Source organism: Eleutherodactylus coqui, chromosome 1, assembly GCF_035609145.1.
Source record: "Eleutherodactylus coqui strain aEleCoq1 chromosome 1, aEleCoq1.hap1, whole genome shotgun sequence".
NCBI lineage: Eukaryota > Metazoa > Chordata > Amphibia > Anura > Eleutherodactylidae > Eleutherodactylus > Eleutherodactylus coqui.
This window is the reverse complement of record NC_089837.1, coordinates 403,521,904-403,542,979: the sequence shown is the minus strand read 5'-3', so window position 1 is coordinate 403,542,979 and position 21,076 is coordinate 403,521,904. Positions and strand designations below refer to the sequence as shown.

Sequence of the window (21,076 nt, the reverse complement as noted above, 5' to 3'; positions counted from 1 at the left end):
ATTTTCAGTTTTCGCAGAGCTGGTGAGTGGAGACTAGCTACTATGATGTCTTCTATAAACTGCACATGGAGAAAGCAGTAGATTCTGCTCCCTAACTCTGCAGCACACACAGAGGGGAAACATCAGCATGCATTGCTGGCTTATCATGCTGTCTGAAAGCTCCCTGCACAGCACTTTCCATAGGAAGCACTGATCGGGGAGCAAGAGGCAAACAAGAAGCCTGCGAGTGGCTGGCAAGTCTTTCAGTGTGAGCAGTGACGTCAGCATTCGTGCAGTCGCTTCGTGTAAAAGGGCCTTTACTAGAGATGTACTGCACTTAACAGGTAGTGGACAGAAAATTAGAAGGAAAACCTCTAATGGTCAGCACTTTAGAGTGATTTTTCAGCACAAAATCATCATTTTAGGCAAGTAAAGTGATTTGCAAGTTGTCTCAAAATTCGGGGACCATTTAAGTCTTTTTTCATGCTTATTGTATTTCTGAAGATTACATAGAAAAGGCTACATGAAAAATAAGTGAAGATTACTAGGAGCTACCCTCTGCTCTGGTTCTAAAGACAGCAGTCCTTACCTCCTTCTTGGTCCTATAAGACAAACACATGTTTCCAACGAAAACAAAAAAGGTGTAGTAAGTATGATTCGCACCTAATGGGTTTGGATCTTATAGTAGTGTGACATAGCTGCATCATAAAAAGCAAAGCTATGCTAGGTTGGTGTAAACCCTAGTATTATTCACTTATATCAGCTTTCATAGAAGTCTAAACTCATTTACAGACGCCAAGGCCATTCAGTTAAAGCCGAAATTTTAATACTGTTTTTATGCCAAAGCTGTAGTACAAAAAGGAGTAAAAAAATACAGTATCACTCTGACCACTGAGTAATTGTGGTAGTATAAAAAAACACATAAAATCTTGTGCTTTGGGATTCTACAGACATAGCATAGAAAAGAGGAGACATACATTATGCACAAATGATATAGGGACTATCGCACGGCTGCTTTGCTACACTCAATTACATACATTTATAGGGGTGAAAAGCCCCTACCAGAGCCACTGGATTGCAGCCTACAAACAGAAATCTACATACAAATGATGCTATGAATTATTTTCTAGAAACCTAGACATCATACTGCATGTGAACAAACACTGGCTCAGTTCTGCAAGACTCTAGCCTGCAATGGTTCATTATCTAAACATTTGAATAATACTGTGATCGTAACAAAATGATGGCAGGAGCGGAAAATAAGAACAGTAAGTGCTTCAATATGAATTCATTGTACCGTGCAAAGATAAGAAGACATCAAGTGTGGACAGAAAAGACATATGCAAATATAACAGGTCTGTGGCCAGTGAGGAGATTTACACAATTTACTATCTCTGATAATACAAAGACTTAAAACATGGAAAGGACACAATTAAAAACACTTTAAGACTGCCAACATTGGTTTTACAAAAATCCATAAGGCACTCTGTGATATTTTCTTGCAGCTGAGGAGTCAGGGATCCGACGTGTCACTGAAGTCACTGACAGTAACTAGACTGCTCACTAGTGTGCTGGAGGTGTCCGCGTCACGGCCATCTGTACAACAGGGAAGACATTAATATTGCAGAGGTTTATACAACACAGCATGTGCATCGAAGTATGGTTATAAAGAAGAATTCTTGAACCTTTTTCAAATTTGCTATATGTAGTGGAGCAGCCGATCCTTCTGTAGGAAAAGTATTCTGCCTGCCTTCTTAACTTCCCAGGCTGAGAATGTCTGACAAAACACTTCTATATGTTAAAGGGATTATATCACGATCTAAGATTACCCCCATCCACAGGATAAGGAATAACCTTTATGATTGGTGGGGTTGGACTGATCCCAAGAACAGGGGTCCTGACAGCTCCTGTATGACTAGAGCGGAGGACGTGCGTGTGCACCCTATTCCATTCATTTCAATGACAGGGCCGAAAATTGATGAATACAAGCAGTGTATCAACATCATGTTGTTTTACAGCAATTGTAATGAATTGAGCCAGCTTAACATCTCCTTCATCCTCCAGCGGTCATTTTACCGGAGCCACTAGCAGTGTGGCTCATGTTAGGCTATGTTCATATCACCGCATGGTACTCAGTTTTCCTGCTAAGCCATGGAAGCAGGAAAAAAGCATGCTTTATTCATTATGGAAGATGGACCACAATGGTTATAACGAGGTTTGTCCAGCTTGCGTCTAGTTCTCCGGCATTTCCTCTGCGAACATAGCGTTGGACGCTGTGCTATTTTGTCCTTTGGTTTTTGGACGAATCTGTACTGGTGCTCTGAACATAACCTCTGGCGATAATGTGAACCTAGCCTTATTAAAGCAGGCGGCAGCTGAGGGGAAAACACAATAGCAGCACAGTGTGAGCTGAAGCCATGGGAGAGATGAGCCTACTTGCCTCTGACATAATTAGCTGTAACTACTATGGAGCTTTCACTGTAGTAATACTGCAGGAAGGAGGGCTTTGATTGTAATTTTACATTATAATTACACTGAAAGTCCAACCTCCAACCAGTCAGAAGCAAGTCCACTCATCTCTCCGCCCACCCTGTCCCGAAGCAAGCTGATCATCTCTCTTCTCTGTCCCATAATACATAGACATACTGCTTATCTCTCTTCTCTGCCCTGTAATACATAGACATGCTGCTCATCTCTCTTCTCTGCCCTGTAATAGATAGACATGCTGCTCATCTCTCTTCTCTGTCCTGTAATACATAGACATGCTGCTCATCTCTCTTCTCTGCCCCGTAATGCATAGACATGCTACTCATCTCTCTTCTCTGCCCTGTAATACATAGATGTGCTGCTCATCTCTCTTCTCTGTCCCGTAATACATAGACATGCTGCTCATCTCTCTTCTCTGTCCCGTAATACATAGACATGCTGCTCATCTCTCTTCTCTGTCCCGTAATACATAGACATGCTGCTCATCTCTCTTCTCTGTCCTGTAATACATAGACATGCTGCTCATTTCTCTTCTCTGCCCTGTAATACATAGATGTGCTGCTCATCTCCCTTCTCTGTCCCGTAATACATAGACATGCTGCTCATCTCGCTTCTCCACCCTGTAATACATAGACATGCTGCTCATCTCTCTTCTCTGTCGCGTAAGACATAGACACACTGCTCATCTCTCTTCTCTGCCCCGTAATACATAGACATGCTGCTCATCTCTCTTCTCTGCCCTGTAATACATAGACATGCTGCTCATCTCTCTTCTCTGTCCTGTAATACATAGACATGCTGCTCATCTCTCTTCTCTGTCCTGTAATACATAGACATGCTGCTCATCTCTCTTCTCTGCCCTGTAATACATAGACATGCTGCTCATCTCTCTTCTCTGCCTGTAATACATAGACATGCTGCTCATCTCTCTTCTCTGCCTGTAATACATGGACATGCTGCTCATCTCTCTTCTCTGCCCTGTAATACATAGATGTGCTGCTCATCTCTCTTCTATGTCCCGTAATACATAGACATGCTGCACATCTCTTTTTTCTGTCCCATAATACATAGACATGCTGTTCATCTCTCTTCTCTGCCCTGTAATACATAGACATGCGGCTCATCTTTCTTCTCTGTCCCGTAATGCATAGACATGCTGCTCATCTCTCTTCTCTGTCCTGTAATACATAAACATGCTGCTCATTTCTCTTCTCTGCCCTGTAATACATAGATGTGCTGCTCATCTCCCTTCTCTGTCGCGTAAGACATAGACATGCTGCTCATCTCTCTTCTCTGCCCTGTAATACATAGACATGCTGCTCATCTCTCTTCTCTGTCCCGTAATACATAGACATGCTTCTCATCTCTCTTCTCTGCCCCAAAATACATAAACATAGTGCTCATCTCTCTTCTTTGCCCTGTAATACATAGACATGCTGCTCATCTCTCTTCTCTGTCCCGTAATACATAGACATGCGGCTCATCTTTCTTCTCTGTCCCGTAATGCATAGACATGCTGCTCATCTCTCTTCTCTGTCCTGTAATACATAAACATGCTGCTCATTTCTCTTCTCTGCCCTGTAATACATAGATGTGCTGCTCATCTCCCTTCTCTGTCGCGTAAGACATAGACATGCTGCTCATCTCTCTTCTCTGCCCTGTAATACATAGACATGCTGCTCATCTCTCTTCTCTGCCCTGTAATACATAGACATGCTGCTCATCTCGCTTCTCTGTCCTGTAATACATAGACATGCTACTCATCTCTCTTCTCTGTCCTGTAATACATAGACATGCTTCTCATCTCTCTTCTCTGCCCTGTAATACATAGACATGCTGCTCATCTCTCTTCTCTGCCCTGTAATACATAGACATGCTGCTCATCTCGCTTCTCTGTCCTGTAATACATAGACATGCTTCTCATCTCTCTTCTCTGCCCCGTAATACATAGACATACTGCTTATCTCTCTTCTCTGCCCTGTAATACATAGACATGCTGCTTATCTCTCTTCTCTGCCCTGTAATACATAGACATGCTGCTCATCTCGCTTCTCTGTCCTGTAATACATAGACATGCTTCTCATCTCTCTTCTCTGCCCCGTAATACATAGACATACTGCTTATCTCTCTTCTCTGCCCTGTAATACATAGACATGCTGCTCATCTCTCTTCTCTGCCCTGTAATACATAGACATGCTGCTCATCTCTCTTCTCTGTCTTGTAATACATAGACATGCTGCTCATCTCCCTTCTCTGTCCTATAATACATAGACATGCTGCTCATCTCTATTCTCTGTCCTGTAATACATAGACATGCTGCTTATCTCTCTTCTCTGCCCTGTAATACATAGATGTGCTGCTCATCTCTCTTCTCTGCCCTGTAATACATAGACATGCTGCTCATCTTTATTCTCAGCCCTGTAATACATAGACATGCTGCTCATCTTTCTTCTCTGTCCCGTAATGCATAGACATGCTGCTCATCTCTCTTCTCTGTCCTGTAATACATAAACATGCTGCTCATTTCTCTTCTCTGCCCTGTAATACATAGATGTGCTGCTCATCTCCCTTCTCTGTCGCGTAAGACATAGACATGCTGCTCATCTCTCTTCTCTGCCCTGTAATACATAGACATGCTGCTCATCTCTCTTCTCTGTCCCGTAATACATAGACATGCTTCTCATCTCTCTTCTCTGCCCCAAAATACATAAACATAGTGCTCATCTCTCTTCTTTGCCCTGTAATACATAGACATGCTGCTCATCTCTCTTCTCTGTCCCGTAATACATAGACATGCGGCTCATCTTTCTTCTCTGTCCCGTAATGCATAGACATGCTGCTCATCTCTCTTCTCTGTCCTGTAATACATAAACATGCTGCTCATTTCTCTTCTCTGCCCTGTAATACATAGATGTGCTGCTCATCTCCCTTCTCTGTCGCGTAAGACATAGACATGCTGCTCATCTCTCTTCTCTGCCCTGTAATACATAGACATGCTGCTCATCTCTCTTCTCTGCCCTGTAATACATAGACATGCTGCTCATCTCGCTTCTCTGTCCTGTAATACATAGACATGCTACTCATCTCTCTTCTCTGTCCTGTAATACATAGACATGCTTCTCATCTCTCTTCTCTGCCCTGTAATACATAGACATGCTGCTCATCTCTCTTCTCTGCCCTGTAATACATAGACATGCTGCTCATCTCGCTTCTCTGTCCTGTAATACATAGACATGCTTCTCATCTCTCTTCTCTGCCCCGTAATACATAGACATACTGCTTATCTCTCTTCTCTGCCCTGTAATACATAGACATGCTGCTTATCTCTCTTCTCTGCCCTGTAATACATAGACATGCTGCTCATCTCGCTTCTCTGTCCTGTAATACATAGACATGCTTCTCATCTCTCTTCTCTGCCCCGTAATACATAGACATACTGCTTATCTCTCTTCTCTGCCCTGTAATACATAGACATGCTGCTCATCTCTCTTCTCTGCCCTGTAATACATAGACATGCTGCTCATCTCTCTTCTCTGTCTTGTAATACATAGACATGCTGCTCATCTCCCTTCTCTGTCCTATAATACATAGACATGCTGCTCATCTCTATTCTCTGTCCTGTAATACATAGACATGCTGCTTATCTCTCTTCTCTGCCCTGTAATACATAGATGTGCTGCTCATCTTTATTCTCAGCCCTGTAATACATAGACATGCTGCTCATCTTTATTCTCAGCCTTGTAATACATAGACATGCTGCTCATCTTTCTTCTCTGCCCTGTAATACATAGACATGCTGCTCATCTCTCTTCTCTGTCCTGTAATACATAGACATGCTGCTCATCTCTCTTCTCTGCCCTGTAATACATAGATGTGCTGCTCATCTCTTAAAGGGGTTGTCCCGCGCCGAAACGGTTTGTTTTTTTTCAACCCCCCCCCCCCCCCCCGTTCGGCGCGAGACAACCCCGATGCAGGGACCTAAAGAAAGCTTACCGGAGCGCTTACCTTAATCCCCGCGCTCCGGTGACTTCTATACTTACCGGTGAAGATGGCCGCCGGGATCCTCTTCCTCCGTGGACCGCAGCTCTTCTGTGCGGTCCATTGCCGATTCCAGCCTCCTGATTGGCTGGAATCGGCACGTGACGGGGCGGAGCTACACGGAGCCCCATAGAGAACAGGAGAAGACCTGGACTGCGCAAGCGCGGCTAATTTGGCCATCGGAGGGCGAAAATTAGTCGGCTCCATGGGAACGAGGACGCTAGCAACGGAGCAGGTAAGTATAAAACTTTTTATAACTTCTGTATGGCTCATAATTAATGCACAATGTACATTACAAAGTGCATTATTATGGCCATACAGAAGTGTATAGACCCACTTGCTGCCGCGGGACAACCCCTTTAAGCCAATAGCTCGAGCAGGCAGTGTGTCCTCAGGGAATGGGTAATTTAGCAAAACATGCATGCAAGGTACCTCTACTAGATGACCTGCCCCCTGCAAATGAAACCTGTCTCAAATGAAAGCTGTGCATGGTCAAAGCCTGAAAAATCGGACTGCCATTTTCAACATCTTGCGTGCATTTTGGTTGCCATCTGGAGATTCTGTACAGTAAGACTAATACTATAGGGTGACTTTTGCCTTTGACTGGGGTTGTGTGACCAGGGATTGCTGTGAGGCCCTGCAACCTCGCACTCACAGTAAGGTCAATGGGGTCATGTGCGAGTCAGTTTCTCACGACCGTGTGTTTCAGATCGAAATAAAAATCAAAGCTCAATGGAATTTTCATATCCCACAGCAACCTGTGACTTGCACTGTGACCCCACTTAACGTGATTGTGAGGTCACATGGCTGCACAGCGATCTTTGGCCGTATAACCCATTACAGTCACAGGCTTCTGTGTAGTCCTAGTTCCCTGTAACACCATAGCCGGCCGCTCACCATCAGAGCCGCAGGCACTACCTCTTGCTCTCCTCGTCTTGACTACACACCCGGGTCCTATCTGACTGTGGATGGGACTATTTAGGGGTGCTGTCGTTCTATCTATCTAGGCTCTCCCTGTATCTATTGTCTTGTCTATTTAGGCTCTGCTTGTATCTACTGGGTTTCAACCCTGGAAACTGCCCACACGGGTATATTTTCCCTTCTCTCCAAATCCAATATAGTCACTCTTTGAGTGATATACAGAGGATTGTCTCCTATCGTCTATTTACAGACAAACAGCTATATAGCTATATTTTTGGTGGATTAGGGGACATTTAAACTCATTTATGTAACCCCGTATGTGCAATGATAGGGGACAGAGTCTTTAGACGACGAAAAATCCCTCAGACACTGGGTCCACGAGTGAGACTGCTCACTGTGAGACCAGTTTCTGGAAACTGACCGAGGTATATCGAGGGTCATTCAGCTCCAGCATTTCTCACTAAGTGATATATTCTGCTTTAGCACCGACATTTAAAATTGAACAGTGTTTGGTCTAACAGACAGTGTGGAATCGTTGGTTGCGCATTTTGAGAGCAAGAAAAGGAAATTATAACCGTATCTTACGGAATTCCTGTAATAGAAACTGGTGGTAAAACCGTGAATCCACCGTGAAAAACCATATTGTTTACTAGTTTCACCGACCCTGGTGACGATTGGTCCACGCAAAAGGACTGCATATTAATTGAGGGTATACTTACCTTACGATTGGTCCACGCAAAAGGACTGCATATTAATTGAGGGTATATGTACCTTTTGCTCCTGAGGAACTATCCACAACATCGGATAGGGAAACGCGTCGAGCCTACTTCTGAGCATTTTGAGCCTATTTCTGAGCATTATTGCACGGCGCCACGGCAAACTGGGAGCTTATAGACTCGTATTTGCCTAGTGCCACTGCTAGCTCGATTGTTGAGCTGTTAGATTCAGCACTACTGAGGTGCAAAGAGCTTGTTTGAAGGATCTGGTTAATGGAATATCCAACTGCACTACAACCAGATCCTGAAACAAAAACTTTGAATATGCAAATGAATATTGTGGCATATTTGGGGAGTCACCGTAAAACCGCATATTCATATAGGTGATTTTCCACCAATCACCTAGGGGTGGATCCACACCTGAATAGCTGAACCTAGCAGGATCTGACTAATAGATCCGACCTGCCTCTAATTATCTACCTTTACATGAGCAGGGTTTGCATCAATACATACGGGATATCCTTAGTCACATCACGAGGGAGTAACACACTTATCTCTACGTATTATTGAAGTGGTGAATTCCCCATTCAATCCTAAACCAGGGTACTCCCTTTTTTTGGTTTTTTCTTGTGTTTCACTCTGATTTATGTTTGTGAGTGTCAGTGTAAGCCCATGTCTTTTAAAATAATTTAATAAAAGTTAATATATTTTTTATCTATATCTGTGAAGGGTTCCCTGTAACACAAGGAGGGGAATTTATCGTCAGAGGAATTTTTGATGCCAATTCTCTTGCATGATTTTTTCCCTCATTGCAAAATGTGGCAAATTCATCGTATTGGGCACACGCTGTTGATAAATCTGTCGCATCTCTAAGTATGTCTAGACCTGTTCTCATCATTTTTATGCCACCCAATAGAGTGAGATTGCACAAATTCTGAGACTTTTTAAACTCTCAAATAATAAATCTGTATAGAAACGTTATGCTATGCAAGCCCCACCCCCTTTTAGAGGTACTTTTTGATAAGTGTCTAGTAAAGCGTAACAATAATAAATTTGGCTAAATTGATTTGCGCAAAAAAAAAAAAGTGGAACTGACCCCGGGATTCCAGCTTAACACCAGTAATAAAAGCGCCCCATTGTACATTACATACCTCCTTTTGTCGGTTTAGAAGCACTAAAAGCATTTTTAACAGAAGTTGCAGGAAACTCTTTTTTGGGCACAGTAGCTTGTCTGGGTTGTGCAGATCTTGGCACTTCAAATGGCTCATCCTCTAAAGAAGTGCTATCAAATTCAGTGTCGTCAAGGTCGGTCACCTGTAGAGTAAAAGCAAGGCAAACAAAATAACCACCATTGGAAAAGCTGTTCTTAATGAAACACCCAGCAGCTACCAGGGACTGTCAGAGGGAGTACAGCAGGGGATCACAATGCTTTTCTCCTCTACTGAAGAAACTGCATTTATACACGGATGTAGATTTATTTTTGGCTTCCTAGACTCTTAAAATGTTGTATTGCTCCATGCACAGCAATAAGGATAAAAACCTCAAAGTTCAAGTTTATAAATTAGAAGTTATGAGCCCATATATGACTGTCACCTAATAAATATTGCTGATGGGAATTGCAGCAACATGGATTAAAAATGGTCAACGAGGTGATCTAAAAGTAGTAGATACTAGCCTATGTACCATGTGGCCAGTTGTAGGTCAACAGACCAACTGAACGTGGAGTCAGCCACAAGCATTAATAAGTTTACAAAATGCCACCACCATAAACAATCATTAGCAGTACAGTAGTGCTGAATGCCATTACAGAAGCTTCTGTCCTATGGAATCAACATCAGCACAAGTTCTACTCACTAGAAGCTTCCTGGATTGGACTTCCATGATTGAGTAGCCACATACAAGCCTGAGATCTCTGTGCTCAATGCCAAGTATTAGCTGAGGTGGCGTAAAGCAAGCTGGCAACACACTCCGGGGCAGTGAAAATATGTTCTTGGATGCATCAAAGTAGAAGATGCCTTCTAGTTCTTCAGTCGTGAACGTGTAGTGCCATTTTTTAATGACGGGGGCTAATAATATTCTGGGACTGTTAGCGGCATGAATGCTACAGTATACAATGAAATTATAGAAAACTATATGTTTTCAATGTAGTGGCAATACATTGGGGAAGGAATTTTCCTCTTTCAGCACGATAAAGCCAATGTGTTGGAACACCCACTGTGGGTCAGGTCACCAAAATGGACATGAAACCTTATTTTCATTGACAAGCTCCTAAATCTAGATAAAAAACGTTCCAAATATTAGGAAGTGGAGGGCTGTCTGTTGGGAAGGGTTTATTTTTTTACGTTTTTGAAAACATTAATAAAAATGATCCGATTACAAAATAAAGAGTGCCTTTCCAGAAGAATGAAGTCTGAAAGATAAGGAGAGGTCAACTCATTAATGTCCAAGCTTTGGAACTCAGAGGCTCAATAGACACACATATGGAATAAGTCATCCACAACCAGTTGGCGATGTAGTCTATATCAGAGCTTGAAGCTTCTGGGCCCCAATGCAAAATCAGTAACAGGGCCCCCAACTATAATGCTTTATTCATAGTACTAGGCTTACTATATGGAGAAGAGAGGCCTTATGGGCCCCCTAAGGCTCCTGGGCCCGGGTGTAACCGCATCCCCTATAGTTACACCAGTGGTCTATATATATTCTTATAGCAGTAAGTGGTGAAAACAAGCGGATAAGTTAATGACATTTTATCATCTTACAAAAACCCTTCAGAGTATAGGAAGGGTTATTAAAGGCTGATAAAATGTCATCCAATTTCTGTGTATTATCACACACATGTAATGATTCTATGCTCAGTGTAATAGATTTTAGAGCACTTACCTTTAACTCCATAACTGGGTCCTTTTTCACAAAGGTATCAGCAATGTCGACGCCACCAACAGGCTTCAGATCGGCTGGCCGTGTAGACCGCGCCACTGTCAGCTGTTCAGTAAGTTCTTTCACCAAGGATGCTACTGGACACAAAGAATCACATAATTAGGGTGGGGTCACACGAGTGTGTTTTCGCGCATACATAGGTGTGTACATAGGTGCGCAATTACGTACGAGCAAAAACACGCATGTATGCAGCTGTGTGCTCGTTGTCAATGGAGCCATGGCTGCCGCCGGCTGCTCCATTGAAAACAATGCTCTGCCGGCCCCCTGCATTCTATTTCAGGGAAGGGCTTTACATATAAGCCCTTCCCTGAAAAAGAAACATTTTAGTGTAAAAAAAAATAAAAAAAAATACTTACCTCTCTGCCGCTGCCATGAACTATGCGGGCATGAAGAACACATCTGCCGCATTCGGCAGATGTTTCCTTTACCCCCGCTAGTTTAAAAAATTCCCTGCTGCTACATATGCCACATCTGTGGCAGATACAGCAGAGGAAATCTTCAATTCTCTTCCGCAGCTGTCACACATGTCAGCTGTGGTAGAGAATCCTGCTGCCAGCATCCCCATCAATGGCTTTTCAGGGAAGGGCTTCATAAGCCCCTCCCTGAAAAGCCATTTAAAAAAGTGTTAAAAAAAAATCTATACTCATCTGCCGGGGCTCAGCTGCGACTTCTGCCGCTGTCCCTGGCTTTGTAGTTCTCAGCTATCAGCAGCCAGGGATTTAAAATCCCTGCCTGCTGGTAGCTCTGATTGTGATTGGCTGAAGCGCTCAGCCAATCACAATCAGAGCTACCAGCAGGCGAGGATTTTAAATCCCCAGCTGCCGATATCTGAGAACTACAGAGCCGGGACAGTAGCAGAAGTCGCAGTTCAGCCCCGGCAGCTGAAGGTGAGAATGCTTTTTTTTTTACACTACTTTTCTTGGATTTTCAGGGAAGGGCTTATGTTAAAAGTCCTTCCCTGATATCCAATGACGGAGATGCCGGCAGCAGGATTCTCTACCACAGCTGACATGTGTGACAGCTGCGGTTGAGAATTGAAGAATTCCTCTGCAGCAGGGAATTCTTTTAACTAGCGGGGGTGAAGGAAACATCTGCGGCAGATGTGTTCTTCATGCCCACGGGGGTCACAGCAGTGGCGGAAAGGGAAGTTGTTTTTTTTACACTAAAATGTTTCTTTTTCAGGGAAGGGCTTATATGTAAAGCTCTTCCCTGAAAAAGAATGCAGGGAGCCGGCAGAGCATTTTTTTCAATGGAGCCGCCGGCAGCAGCCATGGCTCCATTGAAAACAATGTGTGCATTCCCAATGATGCATGCATGTCCTATCTTTGAAGGCACGCACCTGCAAAGTACGGACATGTGCACACACTAAAGGGAATGAATTGTTGCAAATACAAGCCCGCTCGTGTGACCCCACCCTTATATAAAAGTAAATAAAATAATATCAGTGCTATAGTAAATTGAGAATATTAATACATTTATTTAGTTAGTATGAAGTGATTGATAAATGCTAGCACACTAGGTTGTGATGTGCCTCCTGCATTAGAACTAGGTCTGCACATAGTAATTAATCAGATTCCAGTGCTCCTTTCCCAATAAAGGTTAAAAATAACTGACCTAGTTGGTTACTGTAGGCGCTTCTTGCCGCACTGTTCATGTACAAGGCCTTATGTTCTGTATTAATGCCTGGGAGCTACCCAGAGGGAAAAATATATCTATGTATATCATCTGCTAAGTACTTGAAAATAGTAATGCAGCTCTTACTGACATTAATTAACCTCTGCAGCAATTTTTTGTTTTTTCATTTTCACATTCAAGCCCCCCCACCCCCCTCCCACACACACAAACTTTCAATTGTACCTTCAATTTGACCATTTAACGTGCCATAAAATGTATTGGAAAACTTTTTAAAAAAATTTGTGGGGTGAAATGGAAATTAAAAAAAACTATTTGGCTATTTTGAAGAGGGGGGTTATTTCTACAGTATTCATGGTGCGGTAAAATGACATGTTATTTTTATTCTGGGGGCCAGTATGATTATGGCATTACTGAATTCATATATTTTTATATTGTACTGAATAAAACAAATAAAGTACCTTTAAAAAAAATAATAATAAATTGCTTTTTGTCACTATCTTTTGACCTAATGACTTTTTAATTTTTTATTGATAAGCTAATGTCAGGGTTCATTTTTTGAAGGTCTAGTCATACTTTCTATTCGTACCACTTTGGGGTATATATGACTTTTGATTACTTTTTCCCGCATCAGGGTGACCCAAAAAAAATTATGGCATTTCATATTTTCCAATAATGATGACGTTCATAGCGCAGGATAAATAATGTGATATTTTAATAAGTTAGACTTTTAGGGACGTAGAGATACAATTTTTATTTTATTCGCCTTTCTTTTTTGATGTGACAAGTGGGAAAACGTTTTTTTTATTTAATGTTTTTTACATTTACTATTAATTTAAAAAAAGCTTTTTTAAACCTATTCTATTAGGGGACTTGAACTAGCGATCACCTGATTGCATGTACACTACACTGCAATATTGCAGTATATTGTACATTTGCAGGCATACCATTAAGTTTTACTGTAGGCAGGACATAGTAGGAAGAATTCCATGACAGCCCTCAGGCCTTCACAGGGCCCCAGTATGATTTGCTAACCGAATAGCATCCTATGATCTCTGTAGTGGTACTGACAACGGCATTTAAAGGGTTAGTAACTGAGCCAAAATTATGTCTGAGACCCGCCGTTGTGACCAGATGACAGCTGTCAGAGAGAGTATAGAGTGGGCTCAGCTCGTGCATGTACGGCGTTCATTGGTAAAGGGTTAATAATGTAGAGTGAATGTCTGGCGAATACTAACCTCTGGGTGGTTTAGCCGGCGCACGCTTCTGGGCCAGCTGTGGCTTTATCTCCTCCAGCACACTCCCATCTGATTCACTTTCGGTTGTAGTAAAACCAATGTTAACTTTTCCATTAAGTGAAGATTTCGATTTCAGAGAACTATAATGTTTATGGAGCTGCACAGACTCATCCTGCAGGTCTGACTCATCATCATCAGAGCTAAATGGAGGCGTCCTAAAAGGAAGCAGAATTATTAGCGAATAAGGCAAATGAAGCAACTGTTCGACCACTTGTTCAATGCTGAAGACAAAGTCAGGCCTCTTTTACATGGCAGTATTCTAACCAGGAGTAGGAAATATACAGAGAAAAATAATGAAGAGACTTCGACCTTTTCCGTGTTTTGAACCCACCCCTGGTCTGGGCTTACAAACACTGATGGAAAATACTGTCCTAACTAAGTGACATAATGTGCAGGTGTACATATGCTGGGCCTGCAAATCAAAAGCAAACACACACAGAGGGGTGAATTTACTGAAGACTAGAGACAGAATGGAAAGGACAACACTATTCTATTCAGCTAAATAGCCTGACAGGGACGAAAGCCATGTGAAATGAAGACCAAAGAGGTCGCTGTCTCATATTCAGTTTTCTTTTCCTGCTGGGTACCAAAAATACATGATGTTATAGCTAGCTTTCAAACCTATGCAGGGTTCTTCCTCAGGCTTAATGGAATAGATCTGAAGAGCCATATATACACACATACATATAAAAAGGCACAGACATCATGAGAAACAGGGCAAAAACTGAAAGTGAGGATGAGGTCTCATTGAGAAAGTGAGAATAAATAACCTGTGGCGGAGCATTTTTCTAGTCATAGACACAACATAGAACATATGAACGTTACTAAATTAAAAGGCAACTTCAAATCTCAACATCATAGAAGAATTTGGGACTACAAGTTTATAACCATCTGACACTCTCAACAGGAATAAATATTCCTAGTGAGTTCTTGCATCAGTGGAGAATATGAGAAATCTACAGCACAGATAACACAGAGGCCTGGTGACCCCCTAACACCAATATAGAGACTATAAAACTTTTGCATCCTTATCAGTGGACTAATTAAGTATTTACTCCTCTACTCATCCTGTTCTGGTATTGTTTTAAGTGCAAATTAATCACACCATGTCTGTGCCTTGTCATATGTATGCATATATACATATGCCTCTTCAAATCTATTCCATTAAATCTGAGGAAGAACCCTGAGTAGGTTGGGAAGCTCACTATAACATCATGTATTTTTGTTAGCCATTAAAAGGTATCATATCTACAAGATTACTTGGCTTCTCTTGCTAGGAAAAAAATCACATTTTACTCTCCTGGCTAACAGTACCAAACTTTTCTTTTTCTGCTGACATAGCTGTATGAGGATGTGTTCTTTTGAACTTATTTAAATTTTTTTTCTTAATCAATTTTGTAAATTTCTTTTAGTTTTATGTTTTTACTTTTAACACTATCTTTTGCATCAAATGATTCTACTGGTGTAATAACAAAATTGTGAATTTTTTTAAATGTTTGCAAATCAGCACAAAATCATTTGCTGTTCTACAATACAAGTAATCAATCAGACACTGGTCGAATGGATGCAGGAGGTTCACAAGGTGATGACTATGGAGGAGTCGGCAGTGGAGGAGAGGGATGGTCGGCAGAAGACTATACACATTTGGAGTCCCAGGGTACATTTCCAGAGATCCCCGGAATGTTGGAGATTGATTGGAAACAGGCCGTTGTTTAGGATTGGTACATTGGCGATTGAGGAGGGATAACTCTGCATGGTTGTGGACTAATATCTTCGCCTTTAGCTATCCTTATATTAAGTATCCCTTCTATTCCGCTGATGTGTGTAAGGTGTGTGGATGTTTTTTTTTCTCCTTCCCCTCTTCTCCCTATTAGGATATTTTAATTTGGGTAGTCATACTAGGAGCTAGGATATAGGAAAGCTCAGAGTTGGGTTTAGAGAAGCACAATTCTTGGTTCATTCAATGGAGATTGAAATTGATTGAGATTTAGCAGTCTAATGAGGAATTTATCACCTCTGGTATCTAATCAATAGACTGGGTTCTGACTAGAGATGAGCGAACGTACTCGGATAGGCACTACTCGTCCGAGTAATGTGCTTTATCCGAGTACCGCTGTGCTCGTGCTCAAAGATTCGGGACGCGCTGCGGAGCGGGGAGCTGCAGGGGAGAGCGGGGAGGAACGAAGGGGAGATCTTTCTCTCCTTCTCTCCCGCCCGCTCTGCCCCGCTCCCCGCTCCGACTCACCTGTCAGCAGCGGAGCGCCCCGAATCTTTGAGCACGAGCACAGCGGTACTCGGATAAGGCACATTACTCGGACGAGTAGTGCCTATCCGAGTACGTTCGCTCATCTCTAGTTCTGACATAATAGCGGATAGGTTAAATGCTAGATATTGGAAATATTTTTTGTCAGGAAAATTGCCTATTTCTGGTTTTGCTAAAACAAAACTTTTTTCAATACAAGTAATCAATGAGCCCCTGGGGCTGCAGCCGTTGTCTGTGCCTCCATTATCCTGATAGGAACGAGCAGTGTAATATTACACCCCCCCCTCCGGGACTCGAGCAGAACGAAGCCCCTAACCAGTTCTAGTTACATTCCAGGACAGGTTTTTGACCAACAGTACACACAGCAGCAATTTTAATATTGCAGCCGTGATGACATCTAAGATAAAATGAGCAACCGTAGCTAATTACAAGAATTTATTCATATGGACATTTTTATTTATTTTTAATTTCCCAAGAAACGCCTTAAAAAATGATCAATTTACTCAGATTATGGCCATCATCATGGGGTCTAGATGTTACTACCAACTCCTGCAGGTAATGGACCAACAGCTTCTGTACATGTACGCCATTGTGTGGCAATTACCTTTCCCCTCTGCCGTAGATGTGTGGTGCAGAAAGGGGTTAAATCATGGTCAGACTCCCTGGAGAAAAAATTGATCATGTATATACAATACTTAATAGGGGGGCTTACCCTGAGGAGCACCACAGACTCTACAATGTTCACATCTAAGCATAGTCCTGCTTGTAGTGCAGAGCACCATATCATTGATAGCGGCTGTTCTCAGTACTACAGGCTTGTCCCATTGAAGTGAATGGGATGAGCCTGTAATACCCAAAACAGCCGCTATCAATAATACTTTATACTGCCGTGCTCAGATGGGAGCAATGAAGAGTCTGCATACTTGTATGAGCGCCATGGCCCCTTCATTCAGCTGATAAGCAAGTGATCAGATACTAATGGCCTATGCAGAAGACAGGTCATCAATATTACGAGGTTGGATAACCCCTTCAAGTTGCAATGCTGCTTCCTGTATCAGTCCTAGTGACCAGAACTTCTAATTGTTGGCTGTCCTCTATAGGTATGTGTCACTGGTGCTTACCAGACGCAGACGAGCTCTGATTGTTACAAAGGTATCTAGAAAGAGAATATTCTCCCATGTAACTGACGCTGCTAACATTACAGTGCCTCGAGATGTAGCCTTTTGTGTGGCTGGTGAATGGTCTACTTAACAGACCAGTTATGTATATGTGGGTATATACTCACGTAATACTTGATGGCTTTGTCAAACGAGCTTCCTTTGAGGACACCAACTTAATCCTTGAAAAAGGATAAAAATGAGATTTAATTTAAGTTTTCTTATATTGTGAGTAGAGCTCTGATGTCAGGTAGACGCTATAGCAGGAGAGCCAGTTTACATGTACTGGACCAGCCTTTGAGACAGACATACCTCAGCGACAGCTACTATAAAACTAGTCAGTCAGCTGAGAGAAGTCCTTCTCTAAAGCAGCTTGATAAGTTTCTGCCAAGATAAGCTATGGACAGCCACAAGATGTAGTATTGCATGATGCTCGTCAAATGAATAGCTGCCCATGTAATACACAGCGATGATGAGTTTTTACTCGTACATGAGGGGCACCCCTTGTGATGTTCAGATGCCTTAGGGTGCATTCACATTAGTGTGTCGCGCCCGACATTCTTGCATCGCACAGTGCATGGACACTCTATTCTCGTGCAAGACTCGCACAAAAACAGAACATACTGCTACCTCCCTCCATACATCGTTGGTGTCAGCTGTTTCTTACAGCTGACACCCGCGGGCAACAGCCCCGACAAGTCATGCGGCCGATTGGGTCTGTTAACCCTTTAAATGCCGCTGTCAATTCTGACAGTGGCATTTAACTCCCTCGAACAATGTTCAGGGGTCCCGTATGGCCCCCCACAATGAGATCGCAGGGAGCCGTGCAGGTGTCATGGCAGCCGGGGGCCTTTTGAAAGGCCCCAGGGCTGTCTTGGCATTATGCTTATCAAGCCGTCCCCGTGGGTTGGCTTGCGTTCTAAGCATCGCATGTTGTGGTCCCCTTGGAGGACTAAAAGAAAAATGTAAAAATACATGCCTTCTCCTTTCCCTAGTACATAGCACTCATGAGACAGACAGCAAGAGTCTGTTAAGATTTATATGAAGGATATAAAGTCATATGTGTTATATATTGTAGCAATGTCCATGTGGGGGGTGGGGTCGGCAATGACACACTGGCACAACAAGTCCATAAAACTGACTTCAGTTTTTTTGTAGATTCACATAACACAGGTTCCAGTCATAAATAACAGCACAGTCCCATGAGCAAATAATATGGGAAATGCAGCACTCCGGGTACTGACAGGACAATCTCTTACTGAGATACAAAACTACTGGCAGCAGACTTTTCAGCAAAGATGATCAGAAGTTACACAGTTGTGTTCACTCCTCAGCTCTCTGATGATGACTGCAGGATATTGCAGTCTTTTTATGCCCCAGTAACAAGCTCAGTGATTTCAGCTAAGCTGATTGGGACCCACCGGATTTCTATCTCACCCAGGCTAAGTATCTGGACGAGATATACACCCTGTCCAGCACTTTACCCTTCAACTGTCTACATATCCCCCCTCTTCTCCAGACCAGAGGGCTGGCACTTTTACTCATCAGGCAAAGCACCTTGGACAAGGCATCAGCATTACCTTGTGACTTGCTTGGTCTACATTCGAGGGTGAAATTGAAGTTCTGCAGTGATAAAAACCACCTCGTCACCCTCGCATTCTTCTCCCTGTTCTGCTTCATCTATGTCGAGGGGGAATGGTCTGACACCAATTTAAATTCTCTACCCAGGAGATAATTAATGTTTCCAGGGCCCACTTCACCACTAAACATTCTCATTCCACAATGGCGTAATTTCTTTCTGTGGGAGACACAAGTATAATACCGGATGTTCTTCCCTATTTATTGTTTGGGACAACACTGCGCCCAACCAGTGGCAGGGAATCTGCCACTCGGTGAAAAATTTACTTTCAACCGTGGGTACCAAGATGAGAACTCCGTCACCAGGGCTGAACTTTCTAACCTTGGCAGACCGATTGTACACTCTGCTGAGGTACCTCTCAAATGGAAAACATGAGGTAAGGTAATAGATGGTCCCAGTCCTGCCCATCTTTCTCTACTACCCACTTTAACACCTGCTTCAGGGTCCCTCTCTACTAAACCATCTGTCTGAGGGTGGTACACCGAGGTACGTATGTGGTCGATTTTAAAGAGTTGGCACAACTTTTTCATTATTTTGGACATGAACAGGGTCCTTTGGTCAGTGAGGATCTCCTTGGTGGATAACGGTTGTGGAAAACAAAGGACAACTCTTGTGCAATATTTTTGGTAGTGAGGCTTTTTAAAGGGACCGCCTCAGTGTATCGGGTAGCATAGTCTAGTATAACCAAGATGTACTGATGTCCTCTTGTCGACTTGACTAAGGGACCTACTAAATCCATCCCAATCCTTTCAAAGGGGACCTCAATATTAGGGAGAAGCACTAATGGACTGCAAAAAGGCAACACATGAGCTGTCATCTGACACGTGGGGCATGATTTACAGTATTCTTTTATTTCCTTATACACCCCAGGGCAAAAGAAACTTTGAAGGACTCTGTCCTGCGTTTTAACAATCCCCAAGTGTCCCCCAAGTACATGATTGTGCACCAAGTCCAGAACCTTTCGCTTATAAGACTTAGGCACAACCAAATGTTTCACAATTGCCCCGTTAGTTTTAGTTATTCTATACAAAAGGTTAGCATTCAAAGAAAAATGAGGGAACCGTTGGTGAGCACCATTTATCAACACAACATTTCCTCTTGCATTGGTGAGAGTAAGGTCTCTCAGTTGGGCCATCCCAAATCTCTCAGAGGCATCCTCCAGATTGGATACACCCTGAACCAGAGGTGCAACCTCACCTCAATCTCCGGCCAAGACCTGCACTAGGAAGTTAACATATTTTTGGTTCAGAGTCCACATTTATTCCACTGTCCTGCATAGGAGTAAGGTTACCTGGGCTTGTACCAGTCTCTTTAGCCAGGCTTGTTTTTTTTCCCACAAGTCCCAAATCAGAGGAAAATCGCATCCCAATATTACACTGTGCATAAAACCTCTCACTACTCCTACTTTATAGGCTACAGTTCCTACCTTGGTCACTATGGTAGCAAGTGCTATAGGATAAACCGTTGTATCACCATGTATACACAATAAACTCAAGTGTCTACCAGGTAGATAGCCCCCTGCTATCAGGCTAGCATGAACTAATGTGACCAAGCTACCAGAGTCCAGAAGAACCTCCACAAAATAATAGTTCACACTTATTTTAAACATTTGTGGCTCAGTCTCTAGATCCGGTAATGCACTACAAACGGGTTTTGCAAACAAGGATCGGTGCCAAGCACCGTCACACTCCGCGGGCTCAGTGGTCAGGGGGCACTGTGCCAAGACATGTCCCAATTCCTGGCACCTCTAGCACTGCAATAGCTATCTCCTTGACTTAGAGTCCTTTTTAGGGCTGACCGGGCTTTTGGGCTCATAAGTTTTTAGCCCACGTGGTGCTCCTTCAACTTGGAACTTTGTTCAGCTGCAACTCATCCTGGTGTGGGCAGGAAGGAAAATGCATAATTAAATATGGTTTTTATCTGTGGGGCCTTGAATTTCTCTAATTGCTTTCTTTATCCGGCACATCTGTTTATGTACACTTGAGGAGACACAGGAAGCAAAACTTATT

At 42.8% G+C, this 21,076-nt stretch overlaps 1 protein-coding gene across 3 annotated transcripts in view; it reads right to left on the bottom strand.

Annotated features, from left to right (window-relative positions):
- Positions 1-783: 783 nt before the first annotated feature.
- DZIP1 (DAZ interacting zinc finger protein 1) overlaps positions 784-21,076 on the bottom strand; it is a 56,920-nt gene continuing 36,627 nt past the window's right edge. For 2 of the 3 annotated variants that reach the window (XM_066580581.1, XM_066580563.1), the window contains exons 14-18: positions 17,557-17,610; positions 13,949-14,163; positions 11,022-11,155; positions 9,293-9,455; positions 784-1,575 (exon numbers count right to left, since the gene is read on the bottom strand). In XM_066580581.1, coding sequence (XP_066436678.1) covers positions 1,493-1,575; positions 9,293-9,455; positions 11,022-11,155; positions 13,949-14,163; positions 17,557-17,610 — 649 coding nt within the window. In that variant the 3' untranslated portion in view covers positions 784-1,492. The remainder of the gene's footprint in view (positions 1,576-9,292; positions 9,456-11,021; positions 11,156-13,948; positions 14,164-17,556; positions 17,611-21,076) is intronic. The other variant, XM_066580572.1, reaches the window with a different exon arrangement.